At 43.4% G+C, this 23,254-nt stretch overlaps 1 protein-coding gene across 1 annotated transcript in view; it reads right to left on the bottom strand.

The window, feature by feature from the left end:
• lrp4 (low density lipoprotein receptor-related protein 4) overlaps positions 1 to 23,254 on the bottom strand; it is a 115,236-nt gene that overhangs the window by 7,199 nt on the left and 84,783 nt on the right. Inside the window, 23 exon segments of the mRNA XM_054608185.1 lie at positions 49 to 267; positions 583 to 886; positions 2,224 to 2,449; positions 2,845 to 3,007; positions 3,150 to 3,321; positions 3,420 to 3,506; positions 3,599 to 3,739; positions 4,116 to 4,247; positions 5,584 to 5,773; positions 6,001 to 6,202; positions 6,307 to 6,412; positions 6,529 to 6,610; positions 6,840 to 7,048; positions 7,812 to 7,937; positions 10,328 to 10,504; positions 16,457 to 16,674; positions 17,227 to 17,383; positions 17,821 to 18,051; positions 18,482 to 18,607; positions 19,064 to 19,198; positions 20,278 to 20,403; positions 21,094 to 21,219; positions 21,440 to 21,559. Of these exon segments, the coding sequence (XP_054464160.1) occupies positions 49 to 267; positions 583 to 886; positions 2,224 to 2,449; positions 2,845 to 3,007; positions 3,150 to 3,321; positions 3,420 to 3,506; positions 3,599 to 3,739; positions 4,116 to 4,247; positions 5,584 to 5,773; positions 6,001 to 6,202; positions 6,307 to 6,412; positions 6,529 to 6,610; positions 6,840 to 7,048; positions 7,812 to 7,937; positions 10,328 to 10,504; positions 16,457 to 16,674; positions 17,227 to 17,383; positions 17,821 to 18,051; positions 18,482 to 18,607; positions 19,064 to 19,198; positions 20,278 to 20,403; positions 21,094 to 21,219; positions 21,440 to 21,559 (3,775 nt within the window).

Raw genomic sequence — 23,254 nt, 5'->3', positions numbered from 1 at the left:
AACCTGAACATTAATTTGAGAGGGTTCGAGCCCGGACCCTTCTCTTACCCTTTGCTGGGGAACACTGCGATGGCTCTGGGTTCATCCAAGCTGTTGTTGACCAGGACTTTGCGGCTCGTTCCGTCCAGGCGGGCCACCTCGATGGTGTTGCGCCCGGTGTCGGTCCAGTACATGTTCCTGGACACCCAGTCGACGGCCAGCCCATCGGTGGTCTTCAGGCCCTGGCTGATCACCGTCTCCATGCCGGTGCCGTCTAAGTTTGAACGCCTACAGAACAAAGGAAAGGGCGGACATTGTATGACATAGGGTGGATTGATCAGAGCCAATTCAATCATACCGATGATATCATTTTTAATGTTTTAATGTTTTTCCTTTCCCTACAAAATAAAGCAAAAACACTTTTCATTTGTGCACAGCAACATTAACACCAAGTCAAACTTCCAGATCCAGATCTACTGTATTTTAAAATCTCTAGATGACTGACAATGTTTGATGAATACAAATCATAATGAATATAATGAAAGCTAAAAGATAAATGAAAAAAAAGAGTTCATGCATGTAGACGTGGTTTTGCGTTCTCGCCTTATAACATCCAGGGTGACGTCGGTGTAGTACAGCTTTCCGTCCACGCTGTCGTAGTCCAGCGAGATGACGTTGTGCAGCTCGGGCACGGGCACGTGCACGTCGGTGTGGTCGTTGGTGTCGAGGGAGATCCTGCGCACGCTGACGCGGTTGGAGAAGAGCAGGTACGACTCCGGGGAGTCCTCGCATGACCGGCCGTCCCCCTTGAGCAGGATGCCGGTGGGACAGGCGCAGGATGTGTCGTTGGGGCGGGGCAGGCACAGGTGGGTGCAGCCGCCGTTCCCCCGCCCGCACTTGTTAAAACCTGAAGGGGGGGACGGAGAGAAAAGGGTTAATGCAAAGACACACAGGAGGTCTGATAATTAAAACATAAATACAGACACTTTAACACAAGAATCAGTCTGCACTCAAAGCTGATTTCTGTTTACACAGACATGTCTGACTGTTTCTTGGCAACATATAATTACTTGTCAATCACCTGGAGCGCTACTCATAATATAATCAGCGGAAGCTATATATAGGATCATCAAGTAAGGAGACCAAAATAGAGATGGAGCATAAAATAAATCCAGAAGAACCACAACAATGGCTATAGTGAGAGTGTAACAGAGGCCGCTGTTTGATCAGCTGTGAAAGTAGAGACATCTACAAACTGCAAACAAACAAAATAGATTGTGTGAGAGCAGGTCAGCAAATATTGACAAGGGGGTGGAAATGAATTAAATGAACAGTATAAATAGATGGAACATTTTTTTTTTCCCCCTGAGGCAGAAAGGCTATTTCCAATATGTATTTGTAGCAGTCACACAGCAGACAGTTATGTGTGAGCCAGGGGTGACCCTAAATAGTTGACTATTTAAAAGATTTGATTTGAAGAGACGGATTTAGCTGTCAAAAGTCAAAGTCGAATTTTCATGGGCAGAAAAATGGTGGAAACAGGATCATTTCATTCAGGCTTATGGGTGAGCTGAATGTCAGATTTTACGTAGTACTGCTTGTTTTCTCCAAATATATTATGATATGTAGCCTATTTTGGTTTGGTAGGTTTTAAATATCAACCTATACATGAAGCTGTTAATAAAAAATAACTTATGTAATTTCAATCAATACCCTAAGCGTGCGTGAATAAGTCACCATGTACACTTCATCCACATTTGCCGGACCATTGGAGCAACGTCTTCATGTTAGCCTCAGAAATTCTAGATAACAACATGGTAAGGCTACTGTGTCAAAATCAAAGAATGCATGCATTAATCAGAGCAATTTGCATAGGAATGTAGAACTATCAGAGCACTAAATATTTCTTTGATTTATGAACCATTCTTTAAAATTAGCAGAAGGAGGCGTGTAGAAAAAAAGCTGTTTGCGACTGGTTGGGGATGGAATCAGGGCTGAAATGTGTATTTACAACCATGTGGTAAACAAAAGTGTTGTTGTTTTAACTTTTTTTTTTCTATTTAAAGATTATAAAGCGCAAAAAATATATATATATATATATGATTTCAAGATCAGTCGATGACCGGCGGGACCTGACAATTCAGAATAGACTATGTAAATATATTTGACATATTTTTTAAGCATAAATATTCTTTCATTCATGCACCACGACTACAGTGTGATGTTTATGGTCCTCAGACTCACCCAGCGGTCTCTCCCTGTCCACGGCCTGGATGTCCATCAAGCCCGGCAGGTTGGCCCGCACCGTGATGGTGTTGGTACCCGTGGTTTTGTCAGCTCTCTGGATGCTGCGGCTCTGCCAGTCGGTCCAGTAGATGTGGGAGCCCAGCAGGGTCAAGCCGTACGGGTGCTGGACTGGAGTCACCAGGGTGCGTCGGTTCTGCCCGTTCAGGTCGGCCGCCTCGATGCGCTGCAGAGGACCGGAGAGAGGAGAGGGATTACCACCATGACGTCTGACACCTTTTGTTTAAAAGCATTTACTTTGTAGTTAATTAGGCATTTGACCTTTAAATCCCTATTAAATTCTACAGACTTTGGTTATCTTTTTATGTTTGTTTTTAATTCAATTGGGAAATTTTTGTTGTAAATTATTTGACTATCATGGCATGAATTTGCAATTTTGTGGTTTTCTCACTGTGAAGCCCTTGTCATATACAGATAAAAAATATGATTATTATTTTGAACAAGATAAATTCCCTCAACATTACAGCACAAGTCCGTAGAAACACACAGACCGGGGCTTTTCTCCGGTTACAATTAATGATTTGTGAGGTGGAAGTTTATGCGTAAGGAGTCAAAGCTGACCTCGGTGTGAGCGTCGGCCCACAGCAGCTGCGAGCCGGCCATGTCGATGGCCAGGCCGTTGGGCCAGCCCAGGTTGTTGCTGATGAGGACCACGCGGTCGGTACCATCCATCGCCGAGCGCTCCAGCTTAGCGTGCTCCCCCCAGTCCGACCAGAACATGTAGCTAGAACAGAGAACGCAACACGGAGGTCAAAAAGGTCAGACATGTGCGAGGAGACTGAAAGTAGGATACGAGAGAGGATTTCAGAGATTTTCACCCAATGCTCTGTAAATTAAAAAAAGCCACAAAGCTCTAGCAGTCTCACCCCATCTCGTGGTAGAGGGCGATGGCTCGAGGGCTGTCCAGGTTTTGCCAGACGAGAACTTTCCTCATGGATCCGTCCAGGTTGGCAACCTCGATGCGGTTGGTGCCCGTGTCCGTCCAGTAGATCTTCCTGCCGACGGCATCCACCGCCAGGCCGTCCGTCGTCACCAGCCCTGAAGATAGAGAGGCGGAGAGAGAGGTTGAGATGGAGTCGTGACGCTTTGACAGGATGGAGTCAGACGTCATCGTGCATGAGAGCCATCCTCCTCACCTGTAGATATGAGGTCTTCTTGTTCTTTTCCGTTGATGTTGGATCTGCTGATTTTCTTCAGCGTGCTGTCGGACCAATATACTTTTCCTGCGGGGGGCGCCACATACAAATGTAAGGACTCGCTTTTCTTTCCAAAGAAAAAAAAAAGGCATTATAGAAGTCTGAGAAGAAACACAAACCTTCTTTGGGGTCGACCCCGATGGCGATGGTGTTTTTCATGGAGCCATTGACGGCCAGAACCACGTCGGCGAAGTAGGGGATGTCCAAAGAAACCATCCTGATGTCCGTCCTCCGTGCAAAGATGAGGAAGCTGCTCATCCCTGTACAAACACACACACACACACACACACATCAAAGCGCCTTCCTGTCACAATACAAAAAGGGGCTGTCATGCTTTTATCTTCCTGGAAGCAAAAGCTTTTGACATTTACCCTTTGAACTATTGTCTCCTGTCATTTGATTTTTTGTCAGTTCTGTGTTAAATTGTTTTTCTTTTGTTTGTATTCCATTTTAAAATGTATAGAATGATAATGTAGGTCAACAAGTTACAGTAGATGTGGGATTTTTTGGCTATTTATATACGTTTGTATTGTGGTAAATCATCAATATAATCAAATGTTGCATTAGCTACAAGCAGTTACTCTTCGTAGCATAAACATGGGTGTACAGGCAACAATAACTGGGTTATTTTGGTACCGGGCGTGCAGGTCTTTCCGTCCGTCTGCAGGTTGATCCCGGTGGGACAGGCACAGCTGGAGGCTTTGGGAGCAGGAGCCAGCAGACAGAGGTGACTGCAGCCTCCATTATTCACCGCACACGGGTTACGCACTGCAGAGGGGGGGGGGAACACACAAAGCAACTCCGCTCAGTCACTGTTCTACTTTCTGAGTTAGCCAAGAGGCAAGCGATGGAACAAGGGAATGGGAGAAATGGGGTCAAACAAAACAGAAACACACGGCTACCCTAAAGGGAACAGTGGAAAGCCCCACATATCAGTGAGATCAGTGAGAGTTTCACTTTGGAATGAGCCCCCCCGAGGCTCTCTGCCCTCTCAGTCAGAGATCTGGGATCAGTTTACCTGTAATCCCCTCAGCGTCAGCAGAGACACGGGATCTGAGCTCCGAGAAAAGGCGGCAGAAATTAAAAAAAAGTAGAAAGTGACAGGAGGTTTTCTGTCTTTGTCACAAGAGACTACACAAGTCCAACAGGACACGTCAAGTGTACGGACACATTCCCTATTTGTATATTTTATAATCTCTGTTTGATAATGATTTTAATGGTGTGAAGTGTTTTTGAAGGTGTTCATACACATCCTGGATGAACAGTGTGGGACTGTGTATAACATAATTAAGTTATAATGACGTCAAATATCATAAAACCTAAAAAATAGCTGGTCACTCAATGTCATCCGTATTGCAAGGATCATAGTGTATAATTCCTGAAGCATTCAAATCTTTGAAAAATTTGTAATGCATATAATGTGATTATAACTTACTCTAAGTGGGTTTTTTTTTTTTAAGTAAAGTAAAAGTTAATTCTACAAGGTTTTGTGCATTGTTCAAACGTAGATTTAATGATATTTTTTTCACATAACTTAAAGGATCAGTGTGTAGCATTTACCAGCAATTATGAAATATTATGATACTTGACCCTATAAGTCCTGATAAAAGGCTTTATAATGTATTAGAATTAGAATTGCAAAGCATTGTGAATATGTACAAGTGCTTATAACTATAATTATACAGCGCTAAAAGGAGATAATAACTTATTAGAAGTATGTTGATAATGCACAGACATGGGCGGCATAGAAAATGCTACAGTGCTACTGGACATTAGTCCTCTGGTATCATAATCAAAACATCATATGTTTGGCTGCTGAAGCTAATGCTAACAGGACAATCTGCTCCATAGCTCAGAATGCTGGAGGCCCATTGGTCAAGCTTGGGCAAATAACAGTTATTAGCTTGTGAAAATGTCTGGAGTTCCTACACTGTTCATGTGATGTGGATGTAAACATCCTCAAATTACAGCTGAAAGTCTGCACTCAAATCCCACAGTCTCTGTTTCATTCATTTCAGATCCAAAGTGTTGCAACAAAACAGTGAAGAACGTGTCTCTGTTCCTCTACTTGCTGACTGCGCTGTAGATGTGGACGCACACAGACCTGTCTCTCGGTGTCGGTGGAACATGTGAATGTCCATCAGGTTCTCCAGGTTTTCGGCGAGCGTGCGTCGCCCCAAGCCGGTGAGCTTGTCGGCGCTCTGGATGCTCTTGGACTGCCAGTCGGTCCAGTACAGCTTGTCCTCGTGTACAGTCAGGCCAAAGGGGTGAGGCAGCTGGCTGCCAATCAAAACCTGGAGGAGAAAAGAAAACAGGAGCGGAAGTCAAGGTTGATTGCAAATCAACAGAAAAGATCTAAAGCAAATCCCAACCAAGGATGAACAAATCCTCAAATTGTTGCAAACAAAATACATTAAATTCTATACTTTTTAAATGTTAAATTTAAAGAATTAGTCAAACATATCAGCATGAAAACATGAGGTTAAAAACGACTGCATGATGTCATAAAAACACCCTTTACCTGTCGGTCCGAGCCATCAAAGTTGCCAAATTCAATAGTCTTCATGCCGGCGTCGGCCCAGTACAGGCGCTTGGTCTCGTAGTCGATGGCGAGCCCGTTGGGCCACGTCAGGTTAGATGAGATGATGACGATTCGACTGGAGGCGTCCATTCCTGCACGCTCGATCTTTGGGTTGGCACCCCAGTCGGTCCAGTACATGAAACTATGAAGACATAATAATAAATTAAAAAAAAGAATGAGACATAAAGAGAGCGCCATGTGAAGTTCAGATTCATGCGTTTCAATATTTTTTTTAAATCATCTCACCCTCCGATCGGGTCGACGACGATGTCTCTGGGCCGGTCCAGGTTCTCCCAGATCAGGACGGTCCTCATGCTCCCGTCGGCGTTAGAAACCTCGATACGATCCGTACCTGAGAAACCCAAGACATGACATGAATGGTTGAAATCCCAGAGCGCACGCTGTCATGCAGGTGATGGCATCAGGAATATGATTTTATGAGACAATGTGTGAAATGAGGCTTCTTACCAGCATCGGTCCAGTACAGCTTGTTGGTCACCCAGTCAATCGCCAAACCTGCTGGGCTTTCCAGACTGGTGTCCACCACAACCTTAAGAAACAGGGACAACAAAAGATATAAATTTCCCCAAATATTAGTTTTCAACCTACATTTTCCTCTGCAGAGAACAAATTGACGTTGCACTTTCACATCAGCCCCAGTAGATGTCAGTATTGCATAAACATAAATTCTGCAGTCCCCCCCTTCTGTTGATGAGATGGTGTGAAATGATGGGAAATTCTGTGTCCAGTTCTCTCAGACTGTTGGGGGTGTCACTGACCTCCTGCTTGGTGCCGTTCCACAGCGCCCTGTTGATGGAGTCGGTGGTGACGTCGGTCCAGTAGACGTAACCGTCTTTGGCGTCCCAGTCCAGCGCCACGGCGTTGCGCACGTCAGCCAGAGGGATGACATCATCGGACATGTCCTCTGTGTCGAAGCTGATTCGTCGGATGTCCGTCCTTCGGGCAAAAAGCAGGAACTTGTCAAGACCTGATTAAAGACCAAAGGTCTTCTGTCAGTCTTCTAGGTTTAACAGTGGGGTCAACAGTAAACACAGCAAAAACAGCACTGACACACAGACAACTAGCAACCAAACTGGACTGATTAATATCATAAATCATGAGCCTTTCTCTAACATCATTATCTATATAAAACAGATGATAAATGCAGATGTTTTTATGACTACAGGGTGTGTAAATGTCTCAGAGTAGAGAAAAACTAAAGAAAATGATTAATGAAATACTAGTTCAGCACTTCTTTAGCTGCACTGAACCGTAATATGTCATTTCTCTTGTTTAATCCGACTTTAGTGGATTTCTTGCCATCCTCAGCATACAGTGTAACCTCGACAATGACTCTTTCTGACTGACTTACTGACACTGACTGTTAAATCAGTGTAACAATCTCTTTAATACTGCTGAGGATTTGTCTTTAAACTTGAAACTTTCTGACTCTTTATGCGCCAATGAAAGATAAAGATTCTCTGGCAGAAGACCAGAGATGACTGAATGAATTCTAATTAATAAAAAAACAATAAATTCAACCACCAGGACACAAATACGGTTGTGGGTGTCGTGTTGTAACCACTAAAAAACTAGATAAAAGTATTACATTGTAATTTATATATTAATTGCCAAGGGGTAACTGGCTTGAATTATAGTTGTTGGCATTTTATTGCAAAAATAAATATATACATATGTCACATCCACTCAATTTTGACAAATATCAAAGATCCAGATGTTGAGGGACTCACCGCTGGCACAGTTGGAGTGGTCCACCTTCTTGAAGCCGGTGGGACAGGCGCAGGTGTGAGTCTTGTTGCTGGGGAGACACAGGTGGCTGCAGCCTCCGTTGTTGGTGCCACAGCGGTTCCTGCCCCCTACAGGACAGACGGAGAAACACAGCTCAGTACGTGATGCTTTATGTGGTGGGAAACTTTTTGAAAGAAGCTGTTTTATTTGATTGCATGTCCTCCCTTCACACTCATTCCTTATTTCCTGTCCCCCTCTAGACTGTGTGCCATCAAATTAAAGCTAAAATGCTTCAATTATAGGAAAAAAATGCTTCAATTTGAGGAAGTACTTATATTTGTCTTTACAAAACGGCAAACATTTCATACATGGCCAATGTCTCAAAATGTATATTATGAGGAATGTCTTATAGTAAGTGATGACATGCGTAGAGGAAACCAGTGTGATGCTGATGCTGATGCTGTGTGATTTCCAAGGTTACAAAAAAACATCATCCTTGCAGCACTCTGGTTGGAGCCGGCTGATGCTATGCTATGATTGGCCGTTCTAGGTTCGAAGGGCGGGACTTAGCCAATGCTCAACTGCTCTTTTTAAGGAAAAACATATCAACTTTATTAAAATGCAAGTAAGAATCTGCAAGCAGCTTGGTGACATTTTCCATTATGATTGCGGTCTCCATCTTCTCATCTCACTCTTGGCAGGCAAACAAATGAGCACATTTCCCAAAATACCACATATTTATATAATAATTGATCTATTCCGAACATTTAATGAACTTCACATGGACAGCAGAGCTTTTGTCTTCTCTTCTAAATGTCACAGTGTGCCTCTGGATTCCACTCGAGTTCTGAAGCATCCCCGCTATGTTTAATTGATGCGCGGGGGCTTAGATCTTTCCCACTCCCACGCGACCTCACATGACTCACTGAATCTACACCAAAACAGAAGGAATAGTGCCCGACCTCCAACACACAGAGAGGCGTATAAGTGTTTGACTGTTAAACTCCTCTATCAGCGTGATAACCCAAACTTTCCCTTGGCCAGAGCTCAAGTTCAACATGGTGTGTTAGCAAAGAACACAAGAACTCTTTGCTACCACGCTGATAAAAAAAACAAAAACCGCAACAACCGTCCGGTTCAACCACAGGGTCTGACACCAGTGAAGCAAATCATTCTCTCATCTCTGGGTCTGGGAAAAAAGTCTCTGATACTCATAAGGTTCCTCTTTTCCACGTCAGTCATCAACCGGCTCATCTTCCAACCTCTGATGAGGGTTGAGTTTGTGTTTGATGTTTTTTTTTTTGATGTTCAGCTTTCTGTTTTCTGCTGCATGACTACATGTTCTACCGCTCAAGGCTGAGAACTTGGATGTTTCCAAAAAATAAATAAAAAATAGATCCATTGTTCTCACAACTTGCTTTAAAAAAAAAACCATAAACACACACACAACACACACACACACACATAGTGACGGACAGATCTGAAGAGATGCGAGTGAACAAGTGGCCATTTATGTAGCCTCTGGGCCTCATGAATGGAGGACAACGGTTTTCTTTTGCTTTCAACTCCAGCTGAAGTTATGTACACTCTAATATCTCTGCACGGCTCTTTGTCCATCCTGTGTGGTGCGTTATTGTCAATGCTCTTTTTGAAACTTAAAAAAAAAAAAAAAAAAAAGGCACAGACATCAAAGTCCATTCATCCTAACCTCTAGAACCTCAAATATTCCTGTTTCACTTAATGTGACGTCACTCTGGTTTTTCCTAGAAAGACTTTGGCTGTTGCACAGAACATTACTTCTTCTTCTTCTTCTTTCTTCGGCGGTTCCCGTTAGCAGTCGCCACAGCTGGTCAAATATTTCCATCTAGTTGGTAACCCTGGGCCTCGACCGATCCAGTATGGAGATCCGATTTTACGATCTGCATTTTTTTAAATTAGGCATTAGGTTTTACGCTGGATTCACTTCCTGACGCAAAACCCATTCACAGAGCCGGAAACCATGTTATGATGGTGGGAGGAAAACCGCATCACCCTGTGGAAACTGTACAAAATCCACACAGACCGGCCTCACCCAGACCCGACTGTTGCACATAACGAAGAAGTAAATTGAATTTTTTGATGATACTTTTTTGGTTTTGCCTCAAACGGTAAAACCTATATAAAAAGAGAAAATGTAACATCATCATTATAGACTTCTGCCATGTCTTGCTGCTGTTTGATGCAATATCTTAACAGTGTATTGAATTCTTCCATTGTGATGTTATTGATTGCACGATTTCAAGTCGCTGCTTTGTGAACATGTTTGTATCATAAACAACAACAACACGGCCTTTGATAAAACTTATTAAAACCGGCTTCAAAGATATTAAAATTCCACTTTCCTCTTCATTTAGCTCCCATGTGTCCTCTGATCCTCCCACAAAGGACCTTGGCTGCTCCCCCTCAAAAAGTGCTCTGCTAAGCACTGAGGCATTTAAACAAGGCAAACAAATTTAACAAACTTAAACCTGGCACCGACCTGCGGGCTGCCTCTGCGGGTGCAGGGTGTGGATGTCCATGGGGAAGTGCAGCTTGTTGCGTATGATCTCCTGGTTCTTGCCGGTGAATTTGTTGGCGCTGTTGATGCTCTTGGTGTGCCAGTCGGTCCAGTAGAGGCTGTCCTCAAACACGGTGATGGCGAACGGGTGAGGCAGGCCTACAGAGAGAGAGAGAGAGAGAGAGAGAGAGAGAGGGAGAGATTTCAGAAAGGCTGAACGATCCTTGATGAAGTGTGCAATAAACCCAAAACAGGCCGACAACATCTTTCATGACACACAATGAGCCGCAACTTATCAAAAGGTGATATGTTTGACACCGTATATAAACAAAACTTGAACAAAACTTCTTCGTGTGGACACACAGGAAATAGAAAGCAGAAATCAACATTTGTGTTGTTCCACCAACGCTCTCCAAACATCCTTTCAGATGTTTGGAGAGCGTTTAGAGCTGCTTTCAATTACTCTGCCTCTCATTGGCCTGGTGCTGGTTAAGTTGTGGCCAAAAGCAGAGGCGCTCCATCGCTCTACTTAATTAATGGGACTTTTTTTTCTCCCCCGTCCAGAATCTGAAAGCAAGGTGGAGGACAGCCCTCGAAACCGGGTCAGACCGGTGCTCGAGACTTTTTGTCTTAGTCTACACTTAACTTTTTATTTACTTTGTAGATTTCAATCGTTTAAATGGGTGATTTTAATCTGAAGCACAGTAATATATCCCAAAATATCCCACCATTTACAAGGTGTGTGTGTGTGATCTATCCAAAAAAAACATTCTATTGGGGAGTTTTATAGTCTTCTAATGGTCTAAATGCTCGTAAAGATTTATTTTACCTTAAAAAGTCAAATACTTTGGTGAAAATGTTTTTATTTCTTTATTGGTGTCGTCTTAAAACCCTTTCCCCCATATCTTAAGTACATGACGCCATGAACATCTTTGACTATATGAGTCTAGCTGATGTCATTTTTGTTTGACAGAGCCCCCCCACACACACACTTCAAAGCAGTGAGAAGAACGCAGAGAAAGCATCAAATCAAAACAAGTCCAAAAACCATGTGTTCTAACTTTGGCAAATCATAACGTGCTTATGTAGAACCCCAACCCCTATAGTGAGCGCAGTGGATTTGAGTCTTTGACTACTTTTGCCTTTGCACAATTCATTTCTGCCCAAAAGTATCAGTGTTCACGGCCCATATCGGAGGAGGCCCGGCCTAAATACTAACCCCCCCGCCAACACTCGCCAAAATGAACGTCCGCTTTATCTCTCCGGCTTAATCCTCCTCCTCCTCCGGTGAAATAGCTGCACACAGCCAGTTGGAGGAGAGCGCTAAATGGATGGAAAAAGCGATTTTTGCTTCTGCACTGGGAGGTGCTGGTGGAGGTGATGGTGGAGGTGGAGGTGTGGCGAGCGTGCTGGGCGCTTGGCTTTTAAAAAACAGCGCTGTTGGTTTAATGACAGTGTTTTACAGCACGGCATAAATGTCAAGTGGTAAATGGTTTACACTGGAGAGCAGAATAATAATGAGCCACGCGGATCAGAGTAATTGTCTGCGTTTGTTTGAGTGCTTAATGATATAAAAGTTTTTACAGTTTCATTCTATTTAGATGTTTTATGAGCAAACAAACTATTTGTTTAGTGTCTCTTTGGTCCGCGCCAACATTAGTGCAGAAAATGTTTCCAAATACCTCAAAGCTTTGTTAGAAATTAGAAGCAATTGGATCGCGTTGGACGGTAAACAACAATTCTTTTTTTTTTTGAACAGAGCTGCCAAAGATATGTAGAAGTTACATATTTTGTCCACAGTTCTTTGATAACTAATTGCTATGGTGCACTAGCTCATCCCGTCTGTTGAAACGTGGACTTCACAGACTTTAAGAGGACACAGATTTGGATTTTGGAGAACAAGGGAAGCTCTGGCTGTTCTTTCTGTTCCGTAAAGTTCGTAAAGTTATCTCTGCTTTTAAGGATACTGAGTTGAACATGTATGACTGACAGAGAACATAGACTTTATTGAAGTTAATAAAGATAAAAAAAAAAAGATAATAAAAGATAATTTTAGTGGATACACACTTGGCTTCAAAAGGTTGCATGTTTAAATGTGGATTTTGACATAAGATGAGAAGATGTTTATCGATGATAAGTGTTTGAGAGTTACATGTGTGTAAGGCTTTGATCAAATTATTTATTTCTGGATTAATTTATAAACACAGACATATTAAGCCCTGGGTTGCTTTTTATAGAGACCGGCTTTACCATTGAATACTAAAACTGGACAGGCTTCTTGTCTCCATATAACGTCTGCCGTCTACTCTGACCCTAAGCACTCTTTGCCGAGTAGGACTGGATATTTAAGTGCTATTTTAAGTGCTAATACAATACGGAGTTTCAATAATAATCTCACAACAATACTGATTTAATATGTTACTTTAAGAAAATATACTTTTTTCTTTCAAATTCCCTTCCTTCCATGTGTAAACTTCTCTTTAATTAGACAAAATATGATTCAAATCAGGAACGGTCTGGTCAAAGAATACTTAAAGAAGTATAAAGTCATTTTAAAGTTGTAATAAAAAAGAAGAAGTTTAAATCGAGAAACAGTCAAGTCTGTACATCTTCCCTTCCCCCTCCTCCTCCTCAGACAGGTCCAGGTGTGTGTGTGTGTGTGTGTGTGTGTGTGTGTGTGTGTGTGTGTGTGTGTGTGTGTGTGTGTGTGTGTGTGTGTGTGAGAGAGGTGATACAGGCTGAATGTGTGTGTGTTCTCTGATCTTATCCTAACATGAGGGAGACAACAGAGCACCCTCTTCCCTCCTCTGCGCCATCGACATCTCCGAGGCGCCTGCCTCTGATACGGTCACCTTCCTTCCTCCCCTCCTCCTCCTCCTCCTCCTCGTCTCCCTCACCCCTCCCCTCTCCTCCCCTCCCGATCCTGTTTTTCCGGGACAGCTGGGGGAGCAGCTGCAGGCCGACAGGGCATCAAACGTCCCACCAGCCTCCGCAGTAATGTCCCCTTTAACCTACATGTGGCACCTCCACAGTCCTTTCACGCCTCGCCCTGAATCCGTCACACAAGTCATCGAGACACAACGTCGCCTCCGGCCGGACGGAGCGCCGCTCTGCTTAGAGCGTGATGGACGGCAGCACGGGGAACGCTCAGTGCTCATCTTTGAGGTTTCAGTTCTTGAATGGCAAAAACATTAACTCCCAGTGATCGAAACCAATACCTTCCTTCAAATTCATCATTTGTTTCTCGCCATACACTCATTTTTACCAGATTACGTATAAACACGTCATGAGAACGTTATAGTTTAATAATTAACAATTGGCGATTCTCATTTGCTCTGAATAGAACTTGAACTATCTAACACAATACAGCCTTCCTGGTTAACTCTGTTGTTTAGCCCAGCAGCACTGTGCTGCCCACCAGCTTCTAAAAGCTAATGTTACCAATTTCAACACAGATTTCATTTTCACTCGATCGGGTAAATTTACTATCTTCCCTCCGGCGACGTCAGTTTCGAGCTCCGATCCCCCGTACTGTGAATTAGGTATCATTGCAGTATGTTTGTCCTCGGGCTGATGTACTCTATGACCACGTCCATACACACAAACGCACAGGAACACACACACACCCTTTCTCTTCCTGTCTCCACCCCCACCTGCACAGGTGTGCAGACTGGATAGCGGTGTTATCCGTGACACCCACCCGCTGCCTAGCTCCAATGACAAGAGGAGCTGGCACACATCCAGCACACACACACACACACACACACACACACACACACACACACACACACACACACACACACACACACACACACACACACACACACACACACACACACACACACACACACACAGAGAGAGAGAGAGAGAAAACTATAGGTGAAGGGACATAGACACTCGTTAGCATTCCAGGGCACAGTGGCTCAGAATGTAACTATGCACACAAGCGCACACACACAGACACACACAGACACACACACACACACACACACACACACACACACACACACACACACACACACACACACACACACACACACACACACACACACACACACACACACACACACACACACACACACACACACGTCCTATTTGTCCGGTGTGTTGTCTGAGCAAACAGAGACTGTGGAGGAAGGACAGGGCCAATTACAGCTTTTATCCTGAGAGCACACATCATTAAGGAGAGCTCACAGGGCTGATGGCAGACACATGGCACACACACACACACACACACACACACACACACACACACACACACACACACACACCACACACACACACACACACACACACACACACACACACACACACACACACACACACACCCCGCTCATCAAAAATTTGCCCTGTTGCTCTCCCTTTTCACACGTGGTTGTCACTGATTTGCTTCCACACTTTTTTCACTTTATCACAAAAATAAAATAAAAAATTGGAATTGAAAACCTGAATAAAGTATGGAGGTACCAGGATCAGCCAAAACCTGAGAAACACATTTTACTGTAACACGAGGTCTCATGTTACTGTGTGTGTGTGTGTGTGTGTGTGCTGCCTCCCGCTACTTTTAGTGTACACACACATCTACACACACACACACACACACAAAGAGGCTAGGCTTCACTGTAGGAGCCGACAACATAAACAGAGGCACGCACAGCTTTATGTTGTCATTTATGACGTCTGTCTGTGTGTGTGTGTGTGTGTGTGTGTGTGTGTGTGTGTGTGTGTGTGTGTGTGTGTGTGTGTATTTCAGTGGTAGCCACATGCTTATGCTCTTTACTGGAAATATGGCATTGATTATCTCCATAGGGTATAATGAAGTAGCATCAGCATGGAGCATCCTCTATATATGATCCCTTTGTTTGTGTGTGTGTGTGTGTGTGTGTGTGTGTGTTTCTTTTTGTTTGTTATAATAGATGAAAATCAGACCTCGCTACATCAAATCTCTCCTCTTTCTCTCCAGCTCACTCAAAAACCAAAGCACCAGACATATGGTTGGGTTTGTTTACATTTTATATATTCTAATTCTGCTTATTGATGCTTAGTTTCAATATGTCAAGAGCATGAACCGCAGACTGGGATTCAGTTTCGAAGGAAAAACAAACTCTCAAACCAGTGTTGGTGATTGTTGGGACAGTTGAACGACAAACAGGGTTTTGGTGAGTCTCGTTTTGTTTCTGTCAAGTTTGCATGAAGTGTGTTTGACAATGATTGGCGGTAAAATGAAACGGAGTCCGACAGCTTTGAGGAGCGCATATTTCTTTTCATATGAAACTCAGTTTTTGAAGGGTTTATGTCGACCAAACCAGACGTACGACTGTTTTGTTGATTTTTATTTACTTTCTGTCAAGTTTCAATTGCTTTTTTTCTCCAATGATCCTCGAGGTAAAATGACCGTTGTCTTGTGGCTTTGAGGATAGAATATTAATTGTATGTTTTCTATGTTAATAGATTATAATAATGTCCAAATCCCCGTTTATCTTATTCATTATATACTAATTTCAACGTGCGTCACATGGCATTGTGCTGGAAAAGCAATGAAAATAAGTCTGTCCACCTGGGAGTCATGTTTCCATCACTGCTGATCTGAGCTGATAAATACAGTATCTATTACTACTGCAGAGTGAATGAATGCAAGTTGTTACGTTTCCTACTGAAGGCAAACACAACTTTACTGCAGATGTTCTGCTACTTTCTGCTTGGACCTGTAATAATATCTGCAGTTGAACTTGTGTTATTGCAAACATATTTAGTATTGTTACATCAAAAGTAAAGACTTTCAACAGGCTTCATTGCTGAAAACTGTCAATTGCAAGTGTAAAACTATGTCTTTGTTCAAATATATGGATATTTGGGGGATTTTATGGAAGTTTTAGCCTCCATTATTTAGACACTTACTCCAGTCCATCACAAAACATGTACAGAACTTAACCGTCAAAGGAGAAAGTAAAGTAAGACATTCATACTTTGCAATCAGGAATCGATGAATAGCACCCAAAAAAAGCATGTTTCTTCACAATGTCCCAGTTCTATCTGTAACAAACTCCAGTTCTGGACTGGTTTTTGATCCTCAACCTGACCAATAAAGACATGCATCAGTTGGGAGTCTACCTTGGCTGATGACGGCCTTGCGGTTGCGTCCGTCCAGGTCGGCCCTCTCGATGACATGGTGCTTCGCGTCCACCCAGTACATGCGGTGGCCGGCGTAGTCGATGGTGAGGCCGTTGGGCCAGAACAGGTGTGTGTCCGCGATGACCCGCCGGTTGGAGCCGTCCATGTTGGAGTACTCGATGCGAGGCGTGTTGCCCCAGTCCGTCCAGTAGATCTTACTGGAGGAGGAAAGTGGGGACAGTCGTGGTTAGTTTACTTGTTGTTAAGAGGTAAACAGATTGCTGTCAGGACTCAAGACACAGCAGATGTCTGTTATTATGAAAAGTCTCCTCTGTCCTTGACATTCATGTCCTCCTCCTCATCACTCATCTGTCCGACCGGCCTCTGAGGGAAAAGCAACTTTTAAAAAATATTTTTCAATTATCCAATGCAAATGAGCTACCTAATAAACTCAACGAGTTTTCTAGCTTAGAATTTCTCAGGGGCTTCACCTAAAACTCTTTCCTGCCGCTGCAGCATATGAAGCTAGCAAGAAAAAAACACATTTAGCTGCTGCCCCTTTCGTGAAATACTTGTTCCACACAGATGCTTGCCTGTGGGCGCTGCTGTGCTGCCAGACTTTAATCCCTGCTCTGCTGCTACACTACAACTGGGACACATCCAGGGGGGATATGTACATATGGGTGTGTGTGCATTCGAAACCATCTGTAAGGAATTATAGTTCTGTATGTGTGTGTGTGTGTGTGTGTGTGTGTGTGTTGGACTCTTACCCCTCTATAGGGTGCAGTGCGATGGCTCGGGGCTTCTCCATGTTCTGCCACAGCAGCACCTTGCGGTGCGTCCCGTCCAGGTTGGCCACCTCGATACGGGACGTCCCAGAGTCCGTCCAGTACAACTTATCATGGATCCAGTCTATGGCCAGTCCACCTAAAAGGACAGAAAAAAACATGTTGAATTTATCCGAATATGAACCTATATTATATTTATCTCATTTTTAAAAACTGTTTTTATTGTATTTATATTCATGTACATCTTACATTTACTAGTGAGCTTTAGGGGTGTGTGTAGTTTTTTAAACTTGACTTAGCCAAGCTAGGTGTTTCCCTCTGTGTCCAAGCTAAGCTAAGCTAACAAAAACCCAGCTCCATGCTCACACAGACATGAGATTGATATTGATCTTCTCTGCATCACTTTTACAAAGAAAGACATTTTTGTACTAAAATGTTGAACTATTCCTTTAAAAGGGGACATATCGCGAAAACCCCTTTTTCATTGCATAAAATAAGACATCTTAGTCAGTTTTTGTGATAAACGGGCCTGTGGTTCCACATCTGAACCTGCATCCTATCGGCCGCCACACACACCTGGACTCTCCAGACCAGTGGAGACCACCTCCTCCACGTTGGAGCCGTTGAGGTTGGCCTTCATGATGCGGTCCAGCGTCACGTCGGACCAGAAGACCAGCTCTTGGTTGTGGTGGAAGTCCAGGGCGATGGCGTTCTCCAGGTTGTTGAGCAGCAGGGTGTACTCGGAGCGGTGCGGCAAAACCTGGCGGATGTCGATGCGGTTGGCGAACAGCAGCACGGGCTCCGGACCTAAAAGGACGGAGAGACGGACAGCGAAGGAGACAGTGTAAGTTTGTAATGTAAAGACGAAAGAGACAAAAAATGTCTTGAGTCACGACCGACCGTCACTTTTTAATAACGGCGGGCATTAATCTAACAGGAGGTGAAGGTCAGGGTGATGGCAGCTGCCTGACAGACAGTCCTGACCTGGGTTTAACTCCGGTCTGCAGCAGATTAATGGGCTGCTGGATCAGACCTGCACTCTACCTTCGCTGATCCAAATCTAGTCCAGACCGTCCAAATCAGCCAGCCTCATTCTGAGGCATGGATACAGTTACCTCTGGGGCAAGTATAAAGACTATGCAACCGTGTTTTTGTTGGAGGTCAAACCCCAGCGACTTCTCTGTGGTCACAAGTTAAGGTTGAAATAGAGTACAGTGTTATTGTTTTTTTTACTTACCCAGAGCTTTGCAGCTGCGCTTGTCAGGTCGGAGCTCGTAGCCCTGAACGCACCAGCACTGGAACCCCCCCTCCGTGTTGGTACAGCCCTGGCTGCAGTAGCCCTCCTCGGCACACTCGTCCACATCTGGAACGGACCACAGAGGCAGAAGACAAGAGGGGGGGAGGGAGAGAGGGAGAGAGGGAGAGAGGGGGATGCTGGCGTCAAACTCCCGCAGGGTTATTTTACAACAATGAAATCAAGACGCAGAGTTAAGTGTGCGGAGGTGTTTGGAAGGTGAGCAAACTCGTTCACGCTTTTGGAACACATCCAGATCCTACTTCTTGTTACTACGCCCCTTAAAGTCGAAATTAACTTGAATCTCCATGAATGAAAGAATTCTGTCAATGACACCTTTAACTGTTGGCAGAAATCCAAGACTCCACACGTAATTCTTATTAACAATCTCTCTGCCCAAACCTTAACCTTTGAGGTAGTTCCATGGAATTTTTTTCATATTTTGGGTAAATTTCCTGCTGACATAAAGACTAACTGTAATGAACACACACACACACACACACACACACAGACACACAGTGGTACCTTGGCAGGCTTTGCCGTCGTCCATCAGTCGGTATCCAGTGTGACAGGTGCACTGGACCAGTCCTCTGACCATCTGACACTTCTGGGAGCAGCCTCCGTTATTCTGGTTACAGTTGCCCTCGCTGGAGCGTGGACCTGCTCGCCGCACAGAAACATTACAGGAACATAAACTCAGCGTGATGATTCAGTATAAATACGACCGCACGCTGTGAAAAAAGTATGTAAAAGTATGACTCATGTGGTGTTGGGGAGCCTTGAAATATCTGAGGCCTACGAGCAGCGAGGCCTGAGGATGGGGGTGACGGTTAGTTTGGTTCAGGCTAAGAAAGCTGAAGAAAAATACAGCCCCGGTTGTCATTTAATGATTTCGGTGACCTTTCCTCTAGTGCCTCCATAAGGCCTTAATCTCACCTTGGCATTTCCATTGCCCCCCACCCCCCCACAAGATTGTCAATGAATCTTAATTAGGAATCAATAAGTGAAATGCTCATGTCAGTCCCCATGACATTGTTATGTCATCTTTAAAAGCAGGTGTTATTTCAGAGTCTGTGCATGCTTTAAGGGGAAAAAACGGCTGAAGTTAAAGACTAAAGGCCTTATCTTACACCGGCACAGAGCAGCATTGCACCATTGACAGGCTGCATTATTAAGATGGTAAGAAAAATTCCCACATTTTTCTCCTAATGGAAAATTCTTCTTCCTTTTTATATTTGTTGGCATTTAGCTTCGGATAAAAATTGCAAATATAATGACACATGCAAGTATCCGACCATAGAAGACACAGAGCACAACTCTGACGATGACATAGGTCAATTATTTAAAAAAACACAGTTTGTTATATTTCCTGAAAAGTAACGGTTTTGGACGTACAAAGTTTTACGCCTTTCAAAAAACAGCATTTTCATTTTATGTTCCCTGCATTTTCACGACAAGTGCAGGGAAGTTAAAGGGGCTGGGAGAAGACACACCGATTAGTTTAATTCATGTTATAATTAACTAAGTGACTAAACACAAACCCTTTACCCCTTGGGCCTTACAATGTGCTCAGATAATGCACCGTTTAATTAGAGGAAGTGCGATTGGACATGTACTTAAACACACTGCGCTAAAGATCTTTAAAAAAAAAGGCTCCAACACATTCAGTCTTCACACTGCAGTACAGATGCGGATCATATCGTCTAAAGTACGGATGCATATGTGGTGCTCCAACTCACGACAGTCATGGTGTGGGTGTTCGTCGGTCCCGTCTCCGCAGTCGTTGACCTCATTACACACCTTCCTCTGACCGATGCAGCGTCCATTCCCACACTGGAACTGATCCGGAGCACATGGAGGACTCTCTGTGGGGACATAATACATCACACATCTCATGAGACCCTTGGCCTCCATCTGTCCCACACACAGATAATGATGATTATTGCAACAACTCTTCATCTCCCACTCTGCTCTTCACTTAGATTACTCACACGTGACATGTTACAAAAAGCTTTAGCTTAAAAGTACATGGCTAACATTTCGAAAGCGATCTTAAGTGTTTTTTTCCCCCTAACAACCTCCATCATTACATGTAACTGTTCATTAACTTCATATTTGGAAGTCTCATAGATATTCTAGTGTAGCCAGAGACTCTTAAAATGTCAGGCTGAACTACAGGGGAATGTATGCACAATGAAGTGTGCAGTCTGAAAAATGACATCATGGATTTGTTTATTTCATTACATATGACGATCTGGAACTCCTTTAAAGTCCCAGGTTGTTTTTTCTTTGCCGTCTTTTCATTGTTCATGTCTGTCTCAATAAACGGGACAGTTTCTGTAGTTTGTCCACAGGTTGGTGTTTCCACCAGCGAGGGAACTGCCAAAAAACGGATCAGTCTATTGTTTGAAAGCTACCGTGTTTCTCAAAAAGAAAAAGAAAAAAGAAAAGAGTAGTAGAGGAGGGCTGTTCTGAGCTGTTGCCATGCCTACGATTGAAGCCGGTGTTATATTTAGCCCCTGAAAACAAGATAACAGCAACAACCACAGTCTCACCAGTTTTCTCGCAGCCCTCTTCATCACTGCGGTCGGAGCAGTCGGGCTCGCCGTCGCATCTCCACGACAACCGGACGCAGCGTCCAGTACCACAGCGGAACTGGTCGGCCGTGCACATGGACGTGGCTGCAGGACACACACACACACAAAAATGTTTTCATTCATTCTCGGCTCAGGTGATTTGAGATATTCTCAGTGTCATTGCCTTGTTTTTCCATCACTAGCATGAAGTCAGATAAAAGGCCGAAACTGACAGAGACAATCACATAAATAAGGGATAAATAAGTAAACAAACACATGTTTAGAAACACAACTCTACACAGAGCATGTGTTTGAATCTACTCACTGCAGTTCTTCTCGTCTGATTGGTCGTCACAGTCGTATTCGCCGTCACACCTCCAGCCGGCGTTGATGCACATCCCGCTGCTGCACATGAATTCAACCGATCGGCAGGGCTGGTGGGAAGCTACACACACACACACACACACACACACACACATAGACACACATAGACAGAATGACATCAGAAACATGACAACCACCAGCAGGCAACACAGCTGTAATATAATTAAGCAATTGCTCACGTCAAGCTGTGTTATGTTGTGATTATTTCACAGCTAATGGCCGTTTGTTCGGCTCCACACAAAGCTATTGTTTCTGTAAAACGGCCATAAAGTAATATGGCAATATTAAAAGTTATAGACACATTCCAATTTAAATAGCCTTTTTTTTTTAATTAATGAATGGAAATACTCAAAATAAAAAAACAGGCCCTCCTCGGCTGGATGGCTGCACGTCCGAGGCGGTTATTATGGAACAGCTGGTGCTCTGAAAGGTACGCCAGCAGACAGCAGGTTTCTCTACTCATCACAGGCTTGTGTTATATTAATCACATTATTTGTATTATGCCATTTAGTTTTCAACCACTGGAAAAACTGTCCAGTGTAAGTATAAGGACTTTGATATCAGCATGTAGTAGAAGTTACCTATAAAAGTTCATATTTGTAGCGGGGTTAAGCAGCTAAATGAGTTACTCTGTAACCTGTACCCCTCTTGACCGTGTTGCTAAGCAACCACGACAACACTTTACTCTCTTAACACTTTTTTTTCTTAGACTGGAAGTGATACTGTAAGAGAAAATTATTATTTTCACGTCAAAAATACTTAATATACTTTATATATACACGCATCTAGGAGTAGGCATCCCATTGCTTCTGTTTACATTGGAATAAAGACAGTTTCTGGTAAAATAGACCCTAAACCCAGGGCGTATCCAAATCATATATAGTGTAAGTAAGATAAGATTAGATAAGATAAGATAAGATAAGATAATCTTTTATTAGTCCCGCAGCGGGGAAATTTGCAGGATTACAGCAGCAGAGAGGATAGTGCAAACAAGAGACATAAGTAAAAAAACAAGATCAAAACAAGTATTATAAATAAGTAAATAAGTAATAACACAGTAAAGAAGATAAAATAAGTGAAAAAAGTTAAAAATCCACAATAACTAAAAAATATTATATATACAGACAGAATACTTATTGTAAGGTCGGGGATTACCCTGTTGTATCTGTCTGTCAATATGTCCAATATTCAAGCGCATCCAAGCAGATCAGCTCTGAACACTTGGACAAACAAGTGTGGAGTTTAAGAAAAACCCTGACATGTTTTACTGCCCTGACACACTGTGGCTGCCTGCTGATTGGTGCAGCACTGTGTCGGTTTGAGTCTGTTCGGGGTCGACCATATTTTGGATGGGGTCCAATTATCCTCGGGTCTATTGAGATCGGGTCTCTGCCTCCATCTCCTTTTGTTGGAATATGAAGTCATGCACATGGGATTCAGGTAGGTTTTCCCTCAAGCCAAAATTAGACTGTAACTATGCACCTGTGTCCTTTAATAACAGATTGAAATCTGATTGTCATATGTACAGGAGGCAGTAAACAGCTTATGATGATAGTATTAGTTTGCTGTTGTAAGTCATTTTTCCTTCCCCATAGACATTAATTGATTGTTTATTTTGAATGCCTTATGATCATTTTTTACTTGCAGATCATAGCTGTCCCACCATAAAATCCCCCCCCACACACACACACACACCCCCGCATCTCAGCAAGCGCTCAGATCAAAGTGATCGGATCAAACTGGCAGTAGATGACTA

This window comes from Anoplopoma fimbria, chromosome 2, assembly GCF_027596085.1.
Source record: "Anoplopoma fimbria isolate UVic2021 breed Golden Eagle Sablefish chromosome 2, Afim_UVic_2022, whole genome shotgun sequence".
Taxonomy (NCBI): domain Eukaryota; kingdom Metazoa; phylum Chordata; class Actinopteri; order Perciformes; family Anoplopomatidae; genus Anoplopoma; species Anoplopoma fimbria.
Note: the sequence above shows the minus strand (reverse complement) of the source record. Positions and strands in the feature narration are given on the sequence as shown.